This window comes from Tripterygium wilfordii, chromosome 12, assembly GCF_013401445.1.
Source record: "Tripterygium wilfordii isolate XIE 37 chromosome 12, ASM1340144v1, whole genome shotgun sequence".
Taxonomy (NCBI): Eukaryota; Viridiplantae; Streptophyta; class Magnoliopsida; order Celastrales; family Celastraceae; genus Tripterygium; species Tripterygium wilfordii.
In genome coordinates, this window is record NC_052243.1 from 5,164,454 (window position 1) to 5,182,755 (window position 18,302).

The following is an 18,302-nucleotide window of genomic DNA, read 5'->3' on the forward strand; positions in this document are numbered from 1 at the left end:
TGGGGCCAATGTGGTAAATTAGTAATTGCCTAAATTTATAAGATAATATATTTTTTAAAAAATTAATTAATAATAGGTCCCTCAAAACAAATTTTATTCCAATAAGTCTACTCCAATTTTTTTTCAAAATAAATTTTATTCCAACAAGTTTACTCTAGTTTTTTTTTTTCAAGTGCATAAGTAGATAAGATGTATTTCATTAACAATAACTAATTTAAAATATATTTTTTGTTGATCAAAGTATCATGAACCCCTGTTTTACTTCTAAATTTATATAATCAAATATCTTTTACTTAACGTTAGTGTGATCGGACAATCATAAGCATAACTCACTCGTATAAGTTTTGATTAATACGATTTGTATGACGTTTGAAAGATTTCTCTAATACTTACAAAATTGTGTCTAATACATTTTTGGAGATTTGAATGTTTCAGAGGTCAAATTGAGGCTCGAAGTTTGTGCATCGGAGTTGTGTTTTTGACGTCAATGTATTGACAGTCATAACTCACTCATTTGAGCTCCGATTGAGGCAATTTTTATGGCTTTAGAAAGATGACTCTAAAACCACATAATTGTGTCAAATACACGTTCAGAGATTCTTATGATTTAGAGGTCAATCGAGACTTAAAGTTTGTACATCAGAGATGTGTTTATGACGTTAGTGTGTTCGGATACCCACAACTCATTCATTTGAGCTCTGATTTAAACGATTTTTATGGTGTTCAAAAGAAGACTATAAGACCCACAAAATTATTTCTAATACATTTTTGAAGATTCAAATATTTTAGTGGTGAAATCGAGACTCAAAATTTGTACATCGGATTTGTGAATCGTATAACCACAATTATGCACTAAACTAATCTGTATTAAATTTATCTACACTAAATTTATCTACACTTTCTATTATGAAATATCTGTTGTGATTTTGTTATAGTTAGTACGTGTTGAAATTTATTTACACTAAATTTATATGCATTATTTGTTTTGGTTTTGTTATGGTTAATATATATTGAAATTTATCTGAAATGAGTTTATCTGCAATAGTTTATTTGTATATTCTGTTGTGATTTTGTTATAACAATTATATATTGAAATTTATTCACACTGTATTTATAAGTTACATTTTATCCCAAATCTTATGTGACATGTGTGATAGTCATCAATTATAAACACGCATATAAAACTCACTTAACTTTCTATACTCCATGAACTCCACGAATTGGAGTAACATGAGAACTATAAATTAGGGGTCTCGAGCATTTTCCTTATTACACAGCATGAGAATAAGGGTATAGAGGTATTTCTTCAGGGATGGGGTTCGAGTATTTGTCCTATGGAATCTCACGTAAAAAAGAAAAGAAAAGAAGAGAAGATAGCACATAATAATAAACAAAAATGGTAATGATGTGTAAAATTTTCCTCCATAATCAGTATGATTTCACGTGCAATAAGCCTGTAGATTTGTTCCATTTAGCCCTTTAAAAAGCACCCATTTCACCATCCATTCATTTACCACCCATAAACCCCAAAGATCGTCTCTTTTTTTAATTAATTAAGCTTCTTCATCAGTTTCTGTATGTGTGAGAAACACAGAGAGAATGGCACTGGAGGCAGTAGTTTTCCCACAAGGTTTGTTTGCACACAACAGCACACAAGATCTCTACAACTTGCTAGAAAACAATTGGAGCAACCACATTATTGGCCTGGAAAATGAAGAAGAAGAGGAAGAGAAAGGAATAAGCTCATTTTATTTTCTCGACAACCAAACAGACAGTTGGAATTCTTCTATTTCTGATTTCAACAGTATGCAAGCAACTAACAATGCAGCCTCAGATTTGAACGCTCTGTACGGAGATAAATCAGCGGACATGACGACGACTACTACTACTACTATACGTCCCAAGAGACGCCGATCCAGGAGCAGAAAGAACAAAGAAGAAATCGAGAATCAAAGAATGACTCATATCGCAGTGGAGCGCAATCGAAGAAAACAAATGAATGAGTATCTCTCCGTGCTTCGATCTCTAATGCCGGAATCCTACGTTCGAAGGGTATGCTACATTTATCACTCTTGTTACATTTTCTGGTTAATTAATTAGCTTTCATGTATGTACGTGCAGGGTGATCAAGCATCAATAATTGGCGGCGCGATCAATTTCGTTAAGGAGCTTGAGCAGAGAATACACTTAACTGATGCCCACAAAGAAATCAAGGCAGCAAAACCTGCTGATGCTGATGATGATACTGCTAATAAGTCGCAAACTTTTTCGGAATTCTTCACATTCCCACAGTACTCAAAATCCGAAGTTGCAGATGTAGAAGTGACGATGGTGGAGACTCATGCCAACATCAAAATAAGGTCGAAAAGGCGGTCTAAGCAGCTCTTGAAGTTGGTTTCTGGGTTGCAGGCTCTGTATCTCACTGTTCTTCACCTTAATGTCACAACAGCTCAACAGATTGTCCTCTACTCTGTCAGTGCCAAGGTCTGTTACTTAATTGAATTTCACTTAAACAAGACAAATAAACATTAAAAAATAACTCATGTAATTTTTGATGTGGGGTTTTTTAAATTCTTGGCATGATTTGATTAATGCAGGTAGAAGATGAGTGTAAGCTGACTTCAGTAGATGAGATTGCAACAGCAGTGTATGAGTTGCTAGGTAGGATTCAAGATAATATTATGTGCTAATTAATGTTGAAATTCTCAGCCCAAACATATTGAAGATATTGTTCGATTTGTGCTATGGGCTGCACAGATTTGATCTTCATGGGCTCATCGCCAGTGGTTCTTAGGCAAAAAATGCATTTTCAAAGGTCCGAGTGGCACAACGGACGCACTAAACCCACATGAGATATTGTCCTCTTTGGACTCTGTTCTCTTTGCATACATTGTTTATTCTCAAGGTTTTATTTATACTCGTTTACAATGTTAGAGGTGTTTAACTTTATTCATAAACCACTCAGTTGGGTTATATGTCAATCCGATATGAGATGTTCTGTTTTTACAATTAAATAACATTGGAATTTGTGATTCTCAATATGTTTCTTCATTAACATTTCTTTATGAATGTGCAAGTAATGTCTCTCCAATTATGTTTTCTACGGGGCATTTGGTTGGCATTTTGAGAGAAGAATGAGGCGAGTCGAGGGTAAGAATCACTCATACTCACACTCACTGGATTAGCAACCAAATGCCCCGAAGTGAAAACTTCTCTTAATATTTGTAATTTTTTTTTTAAAACACTTTTTGCTTTTCCAACCAATAATGTATGTGATGGAGTTGGGAGTTATATGTGAATGTGAATTACTAGAATTTGGTAGGAAGCATGGGCCATCCATATAATTAAATATGTTATTCAATGGGCCATGCTCAAAAACTACAATCTCAATTAGACCTTTCAAATCTGTCATTCTTGAAGATTATATATGTTCCCCCTACTAAGGCCCACCAACTCTTAGTGATATATAATGGGTTTAATTAATTTAAAAACCCCTAATCCCCATTACCTAATTAAAAAAGAAAAATAAACTATTAAAATTACCCAAAGGTTAAAATTAGTGCTCCATTGCTCCTCGTCCTAACATAAACAACAATTTTTTTTGCTATGATGGTTATGGAAAAAGAAAAGGTAGTCAAAAAAGGTGCAATACTTTTGAACTTTTTTTTTCTTTCTTTTTTATTCAAATCTATACAGTAAAATATAGTCATAAGCATGTGCGTGATATAGTAATGAAGCCTAAACTGAGTTTGCATTGGTTAATTGTATTGGTGGATGAGCACTATGAACCTATTTCTAACTAAGTACATCACAATCTAAATAAACCACAGTTAAAACGTAACAATATCAAGCACACTCCAGCCACTTCTGCTCCATCACTAGGGTATCAACCACCTCTTCCACAACCACCACCGTCGGATAGTCCGGTTTTTCCAAACCCGGACCGGTCTTTCTTTTAAATATTACAAACAAAAGAAGCTTCCTTTCCATTCACACGCAACACTCAATCAATCTCTCTCTGTGTCTTTAGCAAATACCACAAACAGAGAAGCAATGAATTGGTTGAAGATAAGAGATACTAATTTTGACAAAACTCATCGGAGAATTATGCACCAAACATTGTTTCCAGCCACTTCAACTCCACCGCCGGGGTCTAAACCGCTGTCATCGGATAGTTCGATTTTCCCAAACCCAGACTAGCCTTTCATACCTGATGTCCCAACTGGGCCTATTGATCGTACTATATTTTACATATTTTTTGTACCTCAATTTACACTTATTTTTGTCTCTATTTATGGGAATGGACATGAATATTGCATAATTTATCTTTGGTTTGATTTGTAGGTTAATTTGCACAAAATGGTGAAAAAAAAAGTATTTCTTGGACCTATGATTTAAGGCCAACAGAGAAGCCCACAAATTCAAGGGTTATTTCAAGTCCAATCCTAATCAAACAAGAACAAAGGGCATTATAGGGTTTCCGAAAAAGAAGAATAAGAAAAAAATCAAAAGAAGACAAATTAATCAAGGAAAGTGAATCTTGGAAGGTTTTGAAGAGTGAAAGAGGTGGGGCCACCACTTGACAATAGGAAGAAAGAAGGAAGGCAAAAGGAAGTTTTGGTGTGAAGGACTTTGAAGGAAATATTTTGGCAAGAAAAAAAGGGAAGCAAGGAAAACCGAATCATATTGAGAGAAGGAAATCAGAGAATGATTTGGAATTGGCATTGATTGAAGGAAGTTTTTGTCACTATAAAAGGGAGTCCTCTAGCATAATAGAAGACACGAATTTAGAGAGCCACATTCTCTAGCTTTTGTTCTTGTTCTTCTCTCTAGCTTTTCTCTTTGTTCTTGTTCTTGATTCATGGTGTTCCCATATTTAGTTTCCTTGTGTTCTTATAACATGAGTAGCTAAACTTCTTTGCTAGGGCTTGATGTAGCCTAGTATGATTATTGCAAGTACTTCAATTAATTGAATGCATAATTTTGGTTCATGATTCTTGTCTTTAATTTCTATGCTTATAATCTATTGTTTGTTTGGTTGATTGGCCACCAATTGAATGTTCAATTAGATTCATCTAGCTAGGACTAAGGAACGAACCGAATTCACGTGTCTTAGTGGAACTGAAATTAGGGAAATCAATTGTCGACTGCCATGAACAAGGTTTAGGGGATTGATTGGTTGTTATAGTTCTTTAGATCGCAATGAGTTGTTAGCATTGGGTTAAAAACTGTGAACCGAACAGGATCAATCCATTGTTAATAATATTTGTTGGCACCGCGAACGAACGAACCAACATATTTAAGAAAGAATCAACCCTTGAATCGGAACCATAATTGTGTGTTTGTTAATTGGATGCTTGTGATAGGATTACTAGGTGAAATCATTGCCCTAGTGTTCTTCTCTTATTGGATACAAAATCTGAATTTTATTTCTTTGTTTTTATTTTATTTTATTACATCAATCATTCTTCCTTTTTCCCCAAATCTCAATCATTCATCACGTTAGGTACATTAATTAGATTAACTAGTCTCCGTGGAATCGACCTCGTACTTGCATACACTATACTATTCATAGACTCTTGTGCACTTGCGAGAAATATTACATCAAGTTTTTGGCGCCGTTGCCGGGGACTAATTTAGTTTAATTGTGTACTTAATTATTTTTTTTATTTTAATTTTTTCAGGTTTATGCAAGGTAGACGCTCTTTGAAAGGAGAGCTACAACCTTACATAGACAACATTGAAAGTTTGCTGAGGAACAAGAATCAAGGTGAAAGTAGCGAAGAATCCTCAACCGAAGACAAGAAGATGGCGGCAATAGTTCCAGCTGAAACGATGGGTGATCTTGACATCCCCACTATTCCGGAATCTCCGTCTTGCATCGTACTTCCGACGGCAGCTAGGAACTACGAGCTTAAGACCATACACTTTAACATGATGCCTTATTTTCATTGTCTAAGTTCGGAAGATCCACTTACTCACATTCGTGAAATTTTTAATATGGTTTCTAGCATGTCTTTGTCTACAGGAGTTACTGAGGAGCACTTGAGGTTGAAGATCTTCCCTTACACTATGAAGGACAAAGCAAGGACATGGCTTAATGGTTTGAGGCCGGGTTCACTGGCGACATGGACTGAGGTACAAAATAAATTTTTAGAAAAATTTTTCTCAACTCAGAAAACTGATGCTCTTAGGGATAAGATCATGCAATTTGAACAACAACTTGATGAGTCGTTTTCTGAGGCATGGGAGAGATTTAATAATTTGTTAACTCAGTGTCCCCATCATGCCTTGCCTTTATTAGTGTTGATGCGCATCTTTTATAAGGCACTGACAGTTTATAGCAAAGCTGCAGTTAATAATTATGCAGGGGGATCGATTAGGAATATGCCCCAACCGAATGTCAAAATTTATTTGAGAGACTAGCTATTGAGACGCAACATTCGGAAGTCAGAGGTAAGCGAGCTGGTGTTTATGAACTTAATAATTCTGACACTTTTGCACCGAGATCGCAGGTTGACGCCATTGCTAGTAAGTTGGACATGCTTCTAGCGATGAATGGGCGTACAATTCAACAAGAGCTATGTGCCATATGTCATGTTCCTGGCCATGCCACCATTACATGCCCTCAAGGAGTGGATTTCCCAGAGTTTGTGCAAGAGCAAGCAAATATGATGAACTCTTATAACCGAAATCCAAGGTTTGATCCCTACTCTAACTCCTATAATCCAGGTTTTCGGGCACATCCAAACTTTTCTTGGAAGAATACCCAAAACCAAGCCAATCCACCTACCACTACATTAGAAGATATGGTGCGGCAGTTGGCAATTAATCATCAGAAACTGGAGGCACAAGTAGGTCAAATCGCTGAAGCATTGAGTCAAAGGGAGGCTGAAAAGTTTCCAAGCCAAACTGAGATCAATCCGAACCATAGGGAGCATGCCATGGCTATCACACTATATGATGAGCAACAAAGCCGAGTTGCTAGAAAGTTGGAAGAGCAGAAAGTTCAAGAACAAGAGCAGCCGCTTCAACAGTCGCGTCGTGCGATCATGTATGGGTTACCTGACCCCGATAAACCTGCTCCACCTGTGAGACCTTATGTTCCTCCAATCCCGTTTCCAGGGCGTCTTAGGAGAAATAAAGAAGAAGTACCACCATTGCAAAAGACAATCCCAAAGACGGATTTGGAACCTTCTGTTGTGCAAGAAGAGAAGAAAGTAGATGAGAATAAGGTGGTTCAACTAACTGAAGAGTGTAGTGCCATATCACAAACGAAGTTGCCACCAAAGCTTAAGGATCCAGGGAGTTTCACTATACCTTGTTGCATAGCCAATCAAAATTTTGAACATGCTTTATTAGATTTGGGTGCATCAGTTAATCTAATGTCTTTCTCTGTCTTTGAATCTTTGAATGTAGGTGAGCTCAAACAGACCTCTGTGGGCATACAATTGGCTGATCGATCTATTCGATATCCTAAAGGAGTACTAGAAGACGTTTCCGTTGAGGTACATGGACTGATTTTTCCAGCTGACTTGCTAGTGCTTGATATGCAAGATCGCCAAGGTCATGGAGAAGAGTTTCCACTGATTTTGGGACGACCATTCATGAAGACTGCAAGGATGACAATTGATGTGTATGAAGGCACGCTGACAATGACTAATAACGAGGAGACAGTGACCTTCAAGCTCATGGCAGCACAAGGTGAGAAATCAATGGAGAAAGTGCTCACCATTAAAGATTACATTGTGGAGAAAGTAGGACATCCAACTAAGGTTGAGTCTATGAATCTACCTAGAGTCATGCCATACGAGAGAGGTAAGCATACTCCCGCCTTTGAGTCCTTTCCTTTATCCACTAACAAGTTGTTCCCCTCAATTGTGAAAGTACCTCAAGATAAAATCCTCCAACAAGTTATTTTCGGAAAAAGGGAAAAAGGATATTCAAATCCTTTTGAGGAATCAACTGCTCTTACAACTCTGAGTAACGAAAGGCATACTTTGGATGTTGAACTGGGTGTTGCTAGAGGAAGACGATTGCTACAACCCAATGAACTGAAAGTGGGCTTCCAAGTTCACTAATTTAACTACTTGAAGAGTTACGTCTCGCCTAGACGTTAAATAAAGCGCTTGGTGGGAGGCAACCCACCCGGTAAATTCGTTCCTTTTATTGTATATTATTTTAGTTCATTATAGAAGAACACTCATCCCACATTGAATTGAATTGCTATTTGTGCATCAAATGCTGAAAGAAAAGTTGTGCCAAAGCGCTGGATTGAAATAATTTTCTGGGACAACTCAGGATGAACCAGAATGCATGCCATATATGTACAGAAAGATACGGATGTCTAGTTTCTGCAGAATTTTACGGTTCATGAATCCGAGCTCAGATGAAGGAGAAATTGATGATTTTACAACAGCTGTGCAGTACAGAATTCTACGCGAGAATTATTACATCACCTATCCTAGATCAGACCCAACAATCATCCCCACCATCAAGTAAGAGAAGAAGGAGAAGGAGGAGAGAAAAGATTTGGAGAATTTAGGGTAGAATGGTAGGGTCAAGTGGGAGTGTTGACAGATTAGGTTTTTTTGCAAGGTTAATGAGGTGTACTTAGTAAAATGAGAGGTGCAAATAATGTTCATCATATTGTTTTCCAACCTTTTTTTTTTTATAAGGTTGACTTTGTATTAATAAGAACCTTCCTAACAACACAGAATCTACTCTTTTTAAGTTAAATATTAACAAATAATCACACTCAAACTCCTAATTTTATCTAGATTTTAGGTTCTAGGTCCTAGCTAACAAAGTGCATGAGAAAACATTGGAGCTGGTTTCAATGTAAGTGCCTTTTTGAATACAATGAACCCACCATATAATTATGAACTAAATAGAAGCTACATCGAACTTTACAGTTGGACCAATGATTCATCGAAAACAAGACTTGCCAGGTAAATTACGCAAGAACAAATAAGTCACCATTTGTAATTGATATTTTACTATTTTCATAAACATTCTTTAGACTCACATGGACAATTAATCCATAAACCACAAGTTTCATGATTAGTGAGGGGTTTTTTTTAATTCATTTCTTTCTTGCATATATGATCATATATACACTAATACACATAATATAATACAAAAGCGAATAGAGAGTAATTTGACCTATAAAAGAAAAGAAAAGGTAAATTTTATCTATACACCCTTTACACATTATAAGTTTACACCATAAATTTATAAGTTTATACACAAAATTATGATGAAAAGACCAAAATACCCTTGTGTATAATATTATTTTTGTTAAAAAGAAAAATCCAAATCGTTTAAAAAATCCAATTCATAAATCATAACAAACTTTAATTTAAAAATAAATAAATAAATTGTCAACTGCTATTCTTCTTCTTCTTCTTCCTTTAGGCTTGTATAGGGAATGAATCATCTCTGACAAGGGTAATATTAAATGTTTCATCCTTCTCCACTGTGGATATAGTAGATGAATCATCTCTCATAGGCACCTTGAAGTTGTGTTTCGCGACATCCACCAATAGCGATCGCCGATCTTCTGCTTGGGTAGTTCGTCCGCCACTGGTATAGGAATTGAAGTGGAAGCCGTCATGGATAATTTGGATTGTGTTTTTCCATTTATGATTCAGGCCCAAAACTTGAAAGCATGAGCAACAAAAAACCCTAAATTCAAACCACCATAGTCATTGCGAAGCTATAGACCTGGATCTAAAATGGGTTGCTTGGTCCACCACCAACGTATTTCGTGCATCGAAATTGAAACTCTGCTATTGAACAAGAAAAAAAGAGGCGAGATAAGCAAAATCCGGCACTCCTCGTTGGCAAAGGGAAACTGAGACATAAATGATTAGCTTTTGAAAACGTAAGGATAGAAACGATAAATTTTAAACTTTAAGGACATAAACGATAATTATGTGAAACTTCAGGGATATAAAGTATATATGATTTAGCCGTGTATTAAACTAGGTGCACACCTACGCTACGCGCATCTTATATGATCACCGAATGAATTATAAGATTTTATGCTATAATATGTCCTTAGGGCAGCATTTGGTTTTACAAAGAAGCATATAACTTGATTCAAAAAAGACCCAATTCAACCGTGGAAGTTATTGGAGATCTAAGTAACTCTATATACAGCAGCCTCAAATTGCCCCTTTAATCTTTCAATTGATAAAGTCACCCAATTTGTCAACACAAAATAGAGGCCTTATATTTCCTGATCAATACAACCATCTAAACAATACATCAGAGTCACTTAATCCAACGTATTTCTTTTAAGTTTCACTAGATCTAACACTGAACAAAAAATGCATTGCTTCCATGGTCTATTTTGCGGTATTTATTTCCCTTATGCTTTCCATGTCTTTCTATGCTTTTGTAAGACAAATAGATATTTTTGTTGAAAAGAGAATCTTATGCTAACAGGATAGTGACATTCAATTATGAAATGATAGTTTATATGACATGTGAAGACTAAGATATACATGTTTGTCAAGATTGAGATATGCTGTGGATAAAAACGTACTCAAGACTTTGGGCAAACTAATCTGGCCCCAAGAACTGTTGGTATTGCACATTATAACCCCATAGTTCCTCATCAACGATATGCATTGACAAATTTTATTTTATTTTTCTTTTTTAATTTGCACTTGAAGAAGGTTCAACACATGGGTTAAACAATCACTGCATAATTCTATTCTCTCTAACTTTTTAATTCCTACATATTCATAATAGTATGTAAAAGCATGTGGAATAGGCAAACCATACATAACATAGCATGAATTTCTCTAGTTAGCTTCTGGTATGTCGAGATTGAGATATAGTTTTGTGGCACCAGTTGAAGAGAAATCATTTGATTTTGTTTTTCATGAATCATATATTAGAATACGTACATTTCCATCCAAAAGTAACACAATCAATGCTTAGCAGTTTATTATCGTTCTTAATATCAAAAGAATCTCATACCCTTTGCCAATTGGCTTGAGATGCATTGAGATCTTGAAGGAAAGTCGTGGCATGCCTTTCTGCACTCACTTGATCAAGAATAGCAAAGTCTGCACATGTGATTGGAAGAAACTAGGGCTGTGCACGGTTCGGTTAACCGGACCGTGGAGGCCAAACCGTCACCAATCCGGAAATTACGGATTTGTATTTTCTGAAACCAAAACCAATCCAAAACCATCAAAACCCGTTACTACGGTTAACCGACTAACCGGTTCGGTTTCGGTCCGATTATGGTTTTTCGTAAAATATCTATTTTGTAAGCAAATCTTAAAGGATTGATAAAAATGTTTCAAAAAAAATCGCAAGGAATGATATATATTATATTAATATTTCATAGTTAATCACTTAATGTCTTAATCTAATGATACATAACATTAGTAATTATATATTATATCTCAATGGTCCATATTTAAAGACATTATAGTATTAAATATTATATATTATATATACCGGTCTGGTCCGGTTAACCGGTGATTACAAAAATTCCAAACCATATCCGGACCGACTTAACTCGGTTGGTTTCGGTTTTTGAAACCGTTTGACCAAACTCGGTCAACTAACTGATCCAAACCGGACCGACCGGTCCGGTTACCGGTTTTGATCCGGTTTTCGGTTTCATTTGCACAGTTCTAGAAGAAACACCCCAACTGTTATAGGATGCATGATGGATGAGACGTAAATCTTGTAAATTTCTTTTTGTTAAATGGCCCCAGAATGCAAGTTCATTAATCCCAACAAATAGTATTCATTTATGCTCTACAGAGTAACATGAATTTGATGTTATTTTGATTAACCAACTAAGCCATCCATGGAATGTAAACCGATTAATAACTGGAGATATATCGAATGCATATGATTCATTGAATCCACTCAAACTATCTAAGCGATAGTTTTCAAGAGGACGCATCATTAGAGAGTAAAGAATAAGCACCTACTTGCTAATGAAAAGACCATAATGAAAGACATAATCAGAACACCCCAAGCACAGCACACAGAATAAGCATGTACTTGCTAATGAAAAAGACCAGAATGAAAGACAATCAGAACACCCCATGCACAACACTTGTACAAGTCCAAAAGCCCACAACATTACAGTCTCTTAAATTAGCAACACCTTAGCATTATACATACGTCTTTGTAAACTCTTGAAAGTTTCGAAGAAAACATGGAATTACATTAATCCCTTTCACATTGCACATTACTAAAGAGACCATGAACCAAAGCATCATTTACAGTTTCAAATAATATTTTCCATGTGACAGGTAGACACAAAATGTCTCTCCTACATGACACGATAGAAATGGGGGAGAAATTTCTCTAAGCTTCAACTCTATAATATCGTGTACAAGATAGATAGATAGATATGCAAAAAATAATTTATTTTAAAATTTTAATTTAAGGATTAATATGTCATTGTATGCAAAAATATTTATGTAGAGTACAAAAAATTTAAAAGTAATGTAAAGATAGTAGATTTATGGTATGCATATAAAATTTTCCAAGAAAAAATTGGCACGAGTGGGTGTAAATTGCACCTAATGGGCCGACAAAATATTCAGCCCATTGGACAAACACGCAATCGGATATTTAATGGGCCTGCTTGACTCAAATTTTGCTAAATACACTCCTTATTAAGCACAACCTTTGAAAATTCTAAATTTTTATAAATGCACGAAAAATACATAAAATCTAAGAAATTTTACAAATGCGCCCCCAAATCAAAGTTGGCATCGTTGGCCACGTCGCCGTCTGTTGGGGTCACTCTCGAGTTGAAACTTGTCGAAAACGTGAAACTACGACTCGTAATTATTCCGGAGTCGGTATTCAAGACCAAATCGTCAATAAATGTCTTGTTTTGGATCAAACTCGGGTCGTCGATTTCTGGCAAGCGTCTTAACCGGAAAATGGGTGGAAAAGAAACAACTTGCCATGAGGAGTCCAAAGGTGGTGTCGATTTCCTCGAACAGTGGTAAGATTGTTCGGATATGACGACTTTCCTTGCGTTGGCCACAAACATTCGAACATGATGTCGATACTTAGGTGGACGAAACTCATCGGGGTTGGTTGGGTATAATTCATTGTGGCTTGGGCTTCAATTTGATGGTAGTGGTTATCGGATTGGTGCTCAAACAACGACGACACCATAAGTGGCAATGGGTAAATCTGACGAAGAAGAAAGAGATGGTGCGGGGGTGGGGTGTGAGGAGCCAAGGTCTTAAAAAAAGACAAAGTTAAAGCAAAGTCAACAAACTTAGGGTATGCTTAGCAAAATTTAGGGTGTGACTAAAGCTCCTCAGTGGGCCGCCTAAAAAAATCGACCCATTAGACGAACAAATGCCCTACTAAAAAACAAAACAAGGCAAAAAGAAGAAGAAGAGAGACTAACATTAGTTTATCAACAAACTCAGGTCTAAACAGGCAAAAAATGTTGAATCTCTCGGTTCATCACATCAAAAGACACAAGATACAAAAATGCATTATAAGTTCCATTTTACATACATTTGGCAGGTTTAGACTTTCAAAAATCAGGAGTCAAAAATGACATGCTAAAAGAGAATTTCCACGACATAAATTTCCTATATAACTGTGTATTTTTTAGACAGTTCAATAGAATCCTGGGCTTGATGCATTAGTTGATGGCGACGATAAGAAAACCAACAGATACGTACATGAGAAAAACGGGGTAGAGAGCAAGGGCTTTTCTTCTTGGATTGACCGCCGAACTCATGAAAGGATAAGCAGCCCAGGAACTCCAAGCCAATGTCACAAAAACCACAATCACTTTTAATATCACATTGTCCTTCAGCATACAGATCAGAGCTCCAACATCCAAAGGGAACAGGCAATACCCCAGAAGACTAAGGCTTTGAAAGAAAATTATGTGTCCGCCCTGAAACAAAGTGCATTGAACCATTTTACATTCAGGCTTTCGTATATTCGAAATATCACAAAGTGGCAAATTGCTGAAGATTTTTAGCAGCCCTTAGTAAGGAGATATTGGCCTCATACACACACACACACATCATAGAAAGCGAGAGAGAGACAGAGAGACGTAGAGGGAGAGGGACAGGAAGTATTACCAGTAGCAGTACATTCAATGTCAAGATTACAGCACCAGCTGCAAGTAGCGCAAATGCGACCGCAAAGACCTCCGACTGGTAGATAATTAGAAAAATTGTCAGTGCCGAATGAAATAAGCTAGATTTCCTTTTAAAAACAAAAACTTCAACCATATCAATATATCATAAGGTATAGTGCATACTACATGTCAAAGAGGTCAACAAGTGAATATGGACAATCGAGTTAAACATCCACAAAAAATATAGCATTCCTATTGCCTAAATCATTGAATGCATAGACAGTCTTCAATATTCATCTCTTGCAGGAATCTCATGTTTTGAAGATAAAGAAATGAGAAAGGAACAAACTTATAACAAATTAAAGGAAACCATATCACAAGTGGAGCTAAACGGGGTGGCTCACTCCCTGGCAAGGAGAGGGGCAAGCTCCTCGCCTCCCGTTTATCACACATTTGGTTTAATGAGGTTTCAGTTGACTTGTTGCTTTTTGTGGAGAGGGACCGTGCTTCTGGTTTCAGGATGGAATCCGCTGGTTAGTGTTATTATTTTTCTGTTTTCCTAGTTTTTTGGCTGGTTTTTCTTCGTCCTCCCTGCGGGAAGAGAAGAGTTCCTTAGTCTTGTTGCATTGGCTCTGCCTCAGGTCTTTGACCTTTCAAAAAAAAAAAAGTGGACCTTGAGCAATGCATAGGACATAATTGTATCTCACTGTTTAATAATTGTTGTTGCATAGATTTTCTCAGAAAGAAATTTAGCACATAAAGAATTACGCTGTAACATCTCTCATCAAAGCAAAGCTTTGCCAACAAGAACACTGTAAAACAACACATCCTGGCAGCTGTCTCTTTACACCGACACGAATATCTACCATTGTCATATAGCTGCTCTGTTTATAGTTAAAGATGCCCAATCACTTTCTTGAGAAATCCCGAAAGAAACCTCAATAAAGAAAAGAAAAGAAAAGAAAGAAAAAGATATTGTGTTCGTTATGATCACCCATTGAAGAATAAAGCTTTTAATAGATAAACCATAGTTTCACTTATGTAGACCATGCGTGTTTCCATAAAATATAAATCAGAAATCTTAAAAGAACGCTACCACCAAATGGATATTTTGTTAGGACACAGTCGAACATGTGATCCAACTCTAGGTAAACAAACTTGATGATATTGACAGATAAGGTAGCCCATACAGAAATTGAAAAGTAGCAGATTCTAAAATCCTGAGTAGCAAGAATGAGCAAAAGATGTATAATTCCCAGTTAAGTTCAAACTCCACGTGCAAAAAAAGAGATGGAAAAAGAGCTACTCTGATGAACATGGAGAATAACACTAGTATCACTCACCATATAGAAAATAAGAACATAGTTGCAGAAAAGAAAAATAAGAACGAAAAACGCCACCCATCAAGTCCAAGGAAAATTTATTCTCATATAATAACGTTATACTACAAATAAGTAACACAGAGACCTCTGATGTCACTTATTTACATGGTCTCTCTCTTCGCTTCCTCAGAAAGATCCAGCCTCTATGTTTAAGAACTATAAGGGTTTAGTAGTCACCATAGATTGACAGCGAACGAAGATGCACTGGCCACTTGGACGTGTGATTCCACCCGATGACATACCCAAGTGCACTCAACATAGACATTCCCATAGAACAAACTGATCAGACCAGCAATTTTTATCTGGTCAATTAATTAACGCACAATAAAATTTTCCAAAAAGCTTCAAGGAAGGAGCACATATGCAGAAAAATTATCAAAGGCTCTGTACTTTTTCCACAATGGTAAGATAATACCAAATGGAAGTCGTTTCTATCTTTCTCCATATGTACAAAAAATGAAATTTCCATTCAAGCAACAAACAAACTGAGAACCCAACTGCTGGTCAATAGTTCAACTTGTTAAGGGCTAGTAGTCAATAGTTTATGATGAGAATGCTTTTAAGCTGCGTAAAAGAGTCCCAAAAGGAAAGCAATGATAAAGAAGAATAACATAGGAAACTTATGACTTTTGAGTGCTTTCTAGAACAGCGGAGGATGAAATTAAAGCCCGGAGTTATGTTCAACGACCTACAAAATTATGAATGCTGCAGTTCCTCCAACAATTTGCTGGTTAATATGGAAAGCAAAAAACAAGAATCTCTAGGCCCGGGGTAAAAGAATAACCCACTTGGGTAGTAAGGGATAGGCAGTAAGGAAAACTTTGCTATTGAATTGAGATAAGACTTATGAGAGAAGTATAATGTCGATGATTGTAGCTTTCAATGTCACGGCACCATTGATTCTCAACTCAGGTAAAAAGGCAGCATCCCTTGGGGCCTCTTTCTTATAAAGTTAATTTAAATTTCCAAAATAAATTGAGATTCTTGACCATAGGTCAAATTTAATGTCATCTGTAATAGTCTTCCCACATATTCCATACTGCATATGTAATATCATTTGATACATGAAAATCAAGCTTACACAAAATATGAAAGGAATAACATTCTTTATCAGGAGAGAGTGATTAAAACAAAAATAATAACATTTATGGAAGAAAAAAGGTAAAAATGTTGATGCTTACCCTGTTGGATATACGAATTCATGATTGTTAAATGCTAAATGACAATAAAACAAGTTCACAGAACATGGACACTTACCTTAATGGTGCAATGAATACATCAGACTATATTGCCACAAACACCTTTGGGTATGTCCTATGGCTTGATAACCTAGACAAGAAGGTGAGACTAGGCAACAATCCTTAATCCTTATACCATAAAACCCCGAGTTCCTAGATGCTAAGATCCAACCAAACTTGAGAAGGCAACTAGGATTACATATAATCACCTATCATGGTTCATGCTAACTTGTAACAATTCATGAAAAAGGAGCAGTCATAATCTTTCCAAATTTATAATAAATGAAGACAATTAACATTTGATTCAACTGATTTTTAAAGAAAGCCATATGTTTCATTCAACTAGAAGCATAGTGAACACCTTCCCAGGTGTGCGGGGAAGCTACATCCCTATAGATTAGACAATCCTGGGAAAATCAGAAGATTGTCTGCTAACTAGGAGAAAGAGAACCGTATGATAGAACACAAGAAAATGTACCGTCTTCCAGCAAACTACTCTCTTCTTAAACCCTCATATTTGAAGGGCTAGATCAAATTAACTAAGATGTGCACACCAATGAGAGAAATGACATAAGATTTCAAAAAAGTATTTACAAGATTAGCTACCTACCCAGGCTTTGAGAAAGGAGAAAACACAACATATAGTCACGATCAGAACATATGTGTAGCTAATATACCAACAAGATTCAATAAATTCAACTCGCAGATCAAGATACCAGAAACCTACGAAAAAGCAAGATGAATAGTATTTTTGACAATTAACCCGGAGAATCCAATGTTACTGACCTTCTTGACCGACGCAGACCACGAAAGCGTGAGGCCGAGGAACACGATGAAGAAGAATGGCCCCCAAAGATCCCAATCCCTCAATGCCTTACCGGGGTCTTCACGAAAGGGGTTAGGGAACACAACGAGTTTCAAATTGCTCACGATCCTCGACAGATCCCTCTTCACCGTGTCCCACACGGGCTCCGTCAACGTGTTTGGAGGTGAACCGAACCCGTTCGCGGTGATGTTCGGGCGAGAGCTACTGGATGGAGGAAGAGGCGGAGGCGGAGCAGGAACAGGAGGCACCTTCTGGTTGGAAGACGGCGGAGGATGTGGGAGGTTAGACGGGATAAAAGGAGCGGAAGAGACGGGGATCGAGGCCCGAGGTGGACTGGGGGGGCGAGCCGGTAGTACTGTGCTGGGGCCCGATTGCACACTGGTGTGGATTAAGTTCTCGATCTCGTCGATATCGGACTGGGAGGAGGCATGTAAGGGTATTGTATCGCTGTGTGACATTTTCTTTTCTTTCTAAGCTATGTTTTTTTTCCCTTCTACTTTTCGCGCGAAAGTGAAGGAAAATTATGAGTAGATCTGCTCTGCAGAAGAAGAAACGGGGGCAGAAGCGGAGAAATGCAGAGATGCGGGTAGAATTGGATCCGGGTCTTAAAATGAGGCTGGACTACTTACTGGTTGGGCCTCTAATTTTGCTTGACGGGTCAGAAAAGCTCATTTTCCTTTTTTGCACGGCCCACATGAGTAATGGGTTGAGCTTCCTGGCCCATTATAAAGTTGGAACCCTTTTAG

At 36.9% G+C, this 18,302-nt stretch overlaps 2 protein-coding genes and 1 non-coding gene across 3 annotated transcripts; 1 reads left to right on the plus strand and 2 right to left on the minus strand.

The window, feature by feature from the left end:
* Positions 1-1,481: 1,481 nt before the first annotated feature.
* LOC120010318 (transcription factor bHLH96-like) lies at positions 1,482-3,039 on the plus strand. The gene is made up of 3 exons (XM_038861089.1): positions 1,482-2,052; positions 2,122-2,484; positions 2,598-3,039. Exons 1-3 carry the CDS (start codon positions 1,600-1,602, stop codon positions 2,688-2,690), a joined length of 909 nt encoding a protein of 302 aa, XP_038717017.1. The 5' UTR covers positions 1,482-1,599; the 3' UTR covers positions 2,691-3,039.
* A 3,147-nt stretch (positions 3,040-6,186) lies between these two features.
* LOC120011607 lies at positions 6,187-6,293 on the minus strand. Its single transcript, XR_005471059.1, has one exon. It is a non-coding gene; the product is annotated as a small nucleolar RNA R71 (small nucleolar RNA).
* Positions 6,294-13,407: 7,114 nt separating this feature from the next.
* Positions 13,408-18,131, minus strand: LOC120011370 (protein YIPF6 homolog). The gene is made up of 3 exons (XM_038862471.1): positions 17,517-18,131; positions 14,112-14,186; positions 13,408-13,921 (listed from the first exon to the last, which is right to left on the minus strand). The coding sequence occupies exons 1-3, from the start codon at positions 18,012-18,014 to the stop codon at positions 13,661-13,663; spliced, it is 834 nt and encodes a 277-aa protein (XP_038718399.1). The 5' UTR covers positions 18,015-18,131; the 3' UTR covers positions 13,408-13,660.
* Between the last annotated feature and the right edge of the window lie 171 nt (positions 18,132-18,302).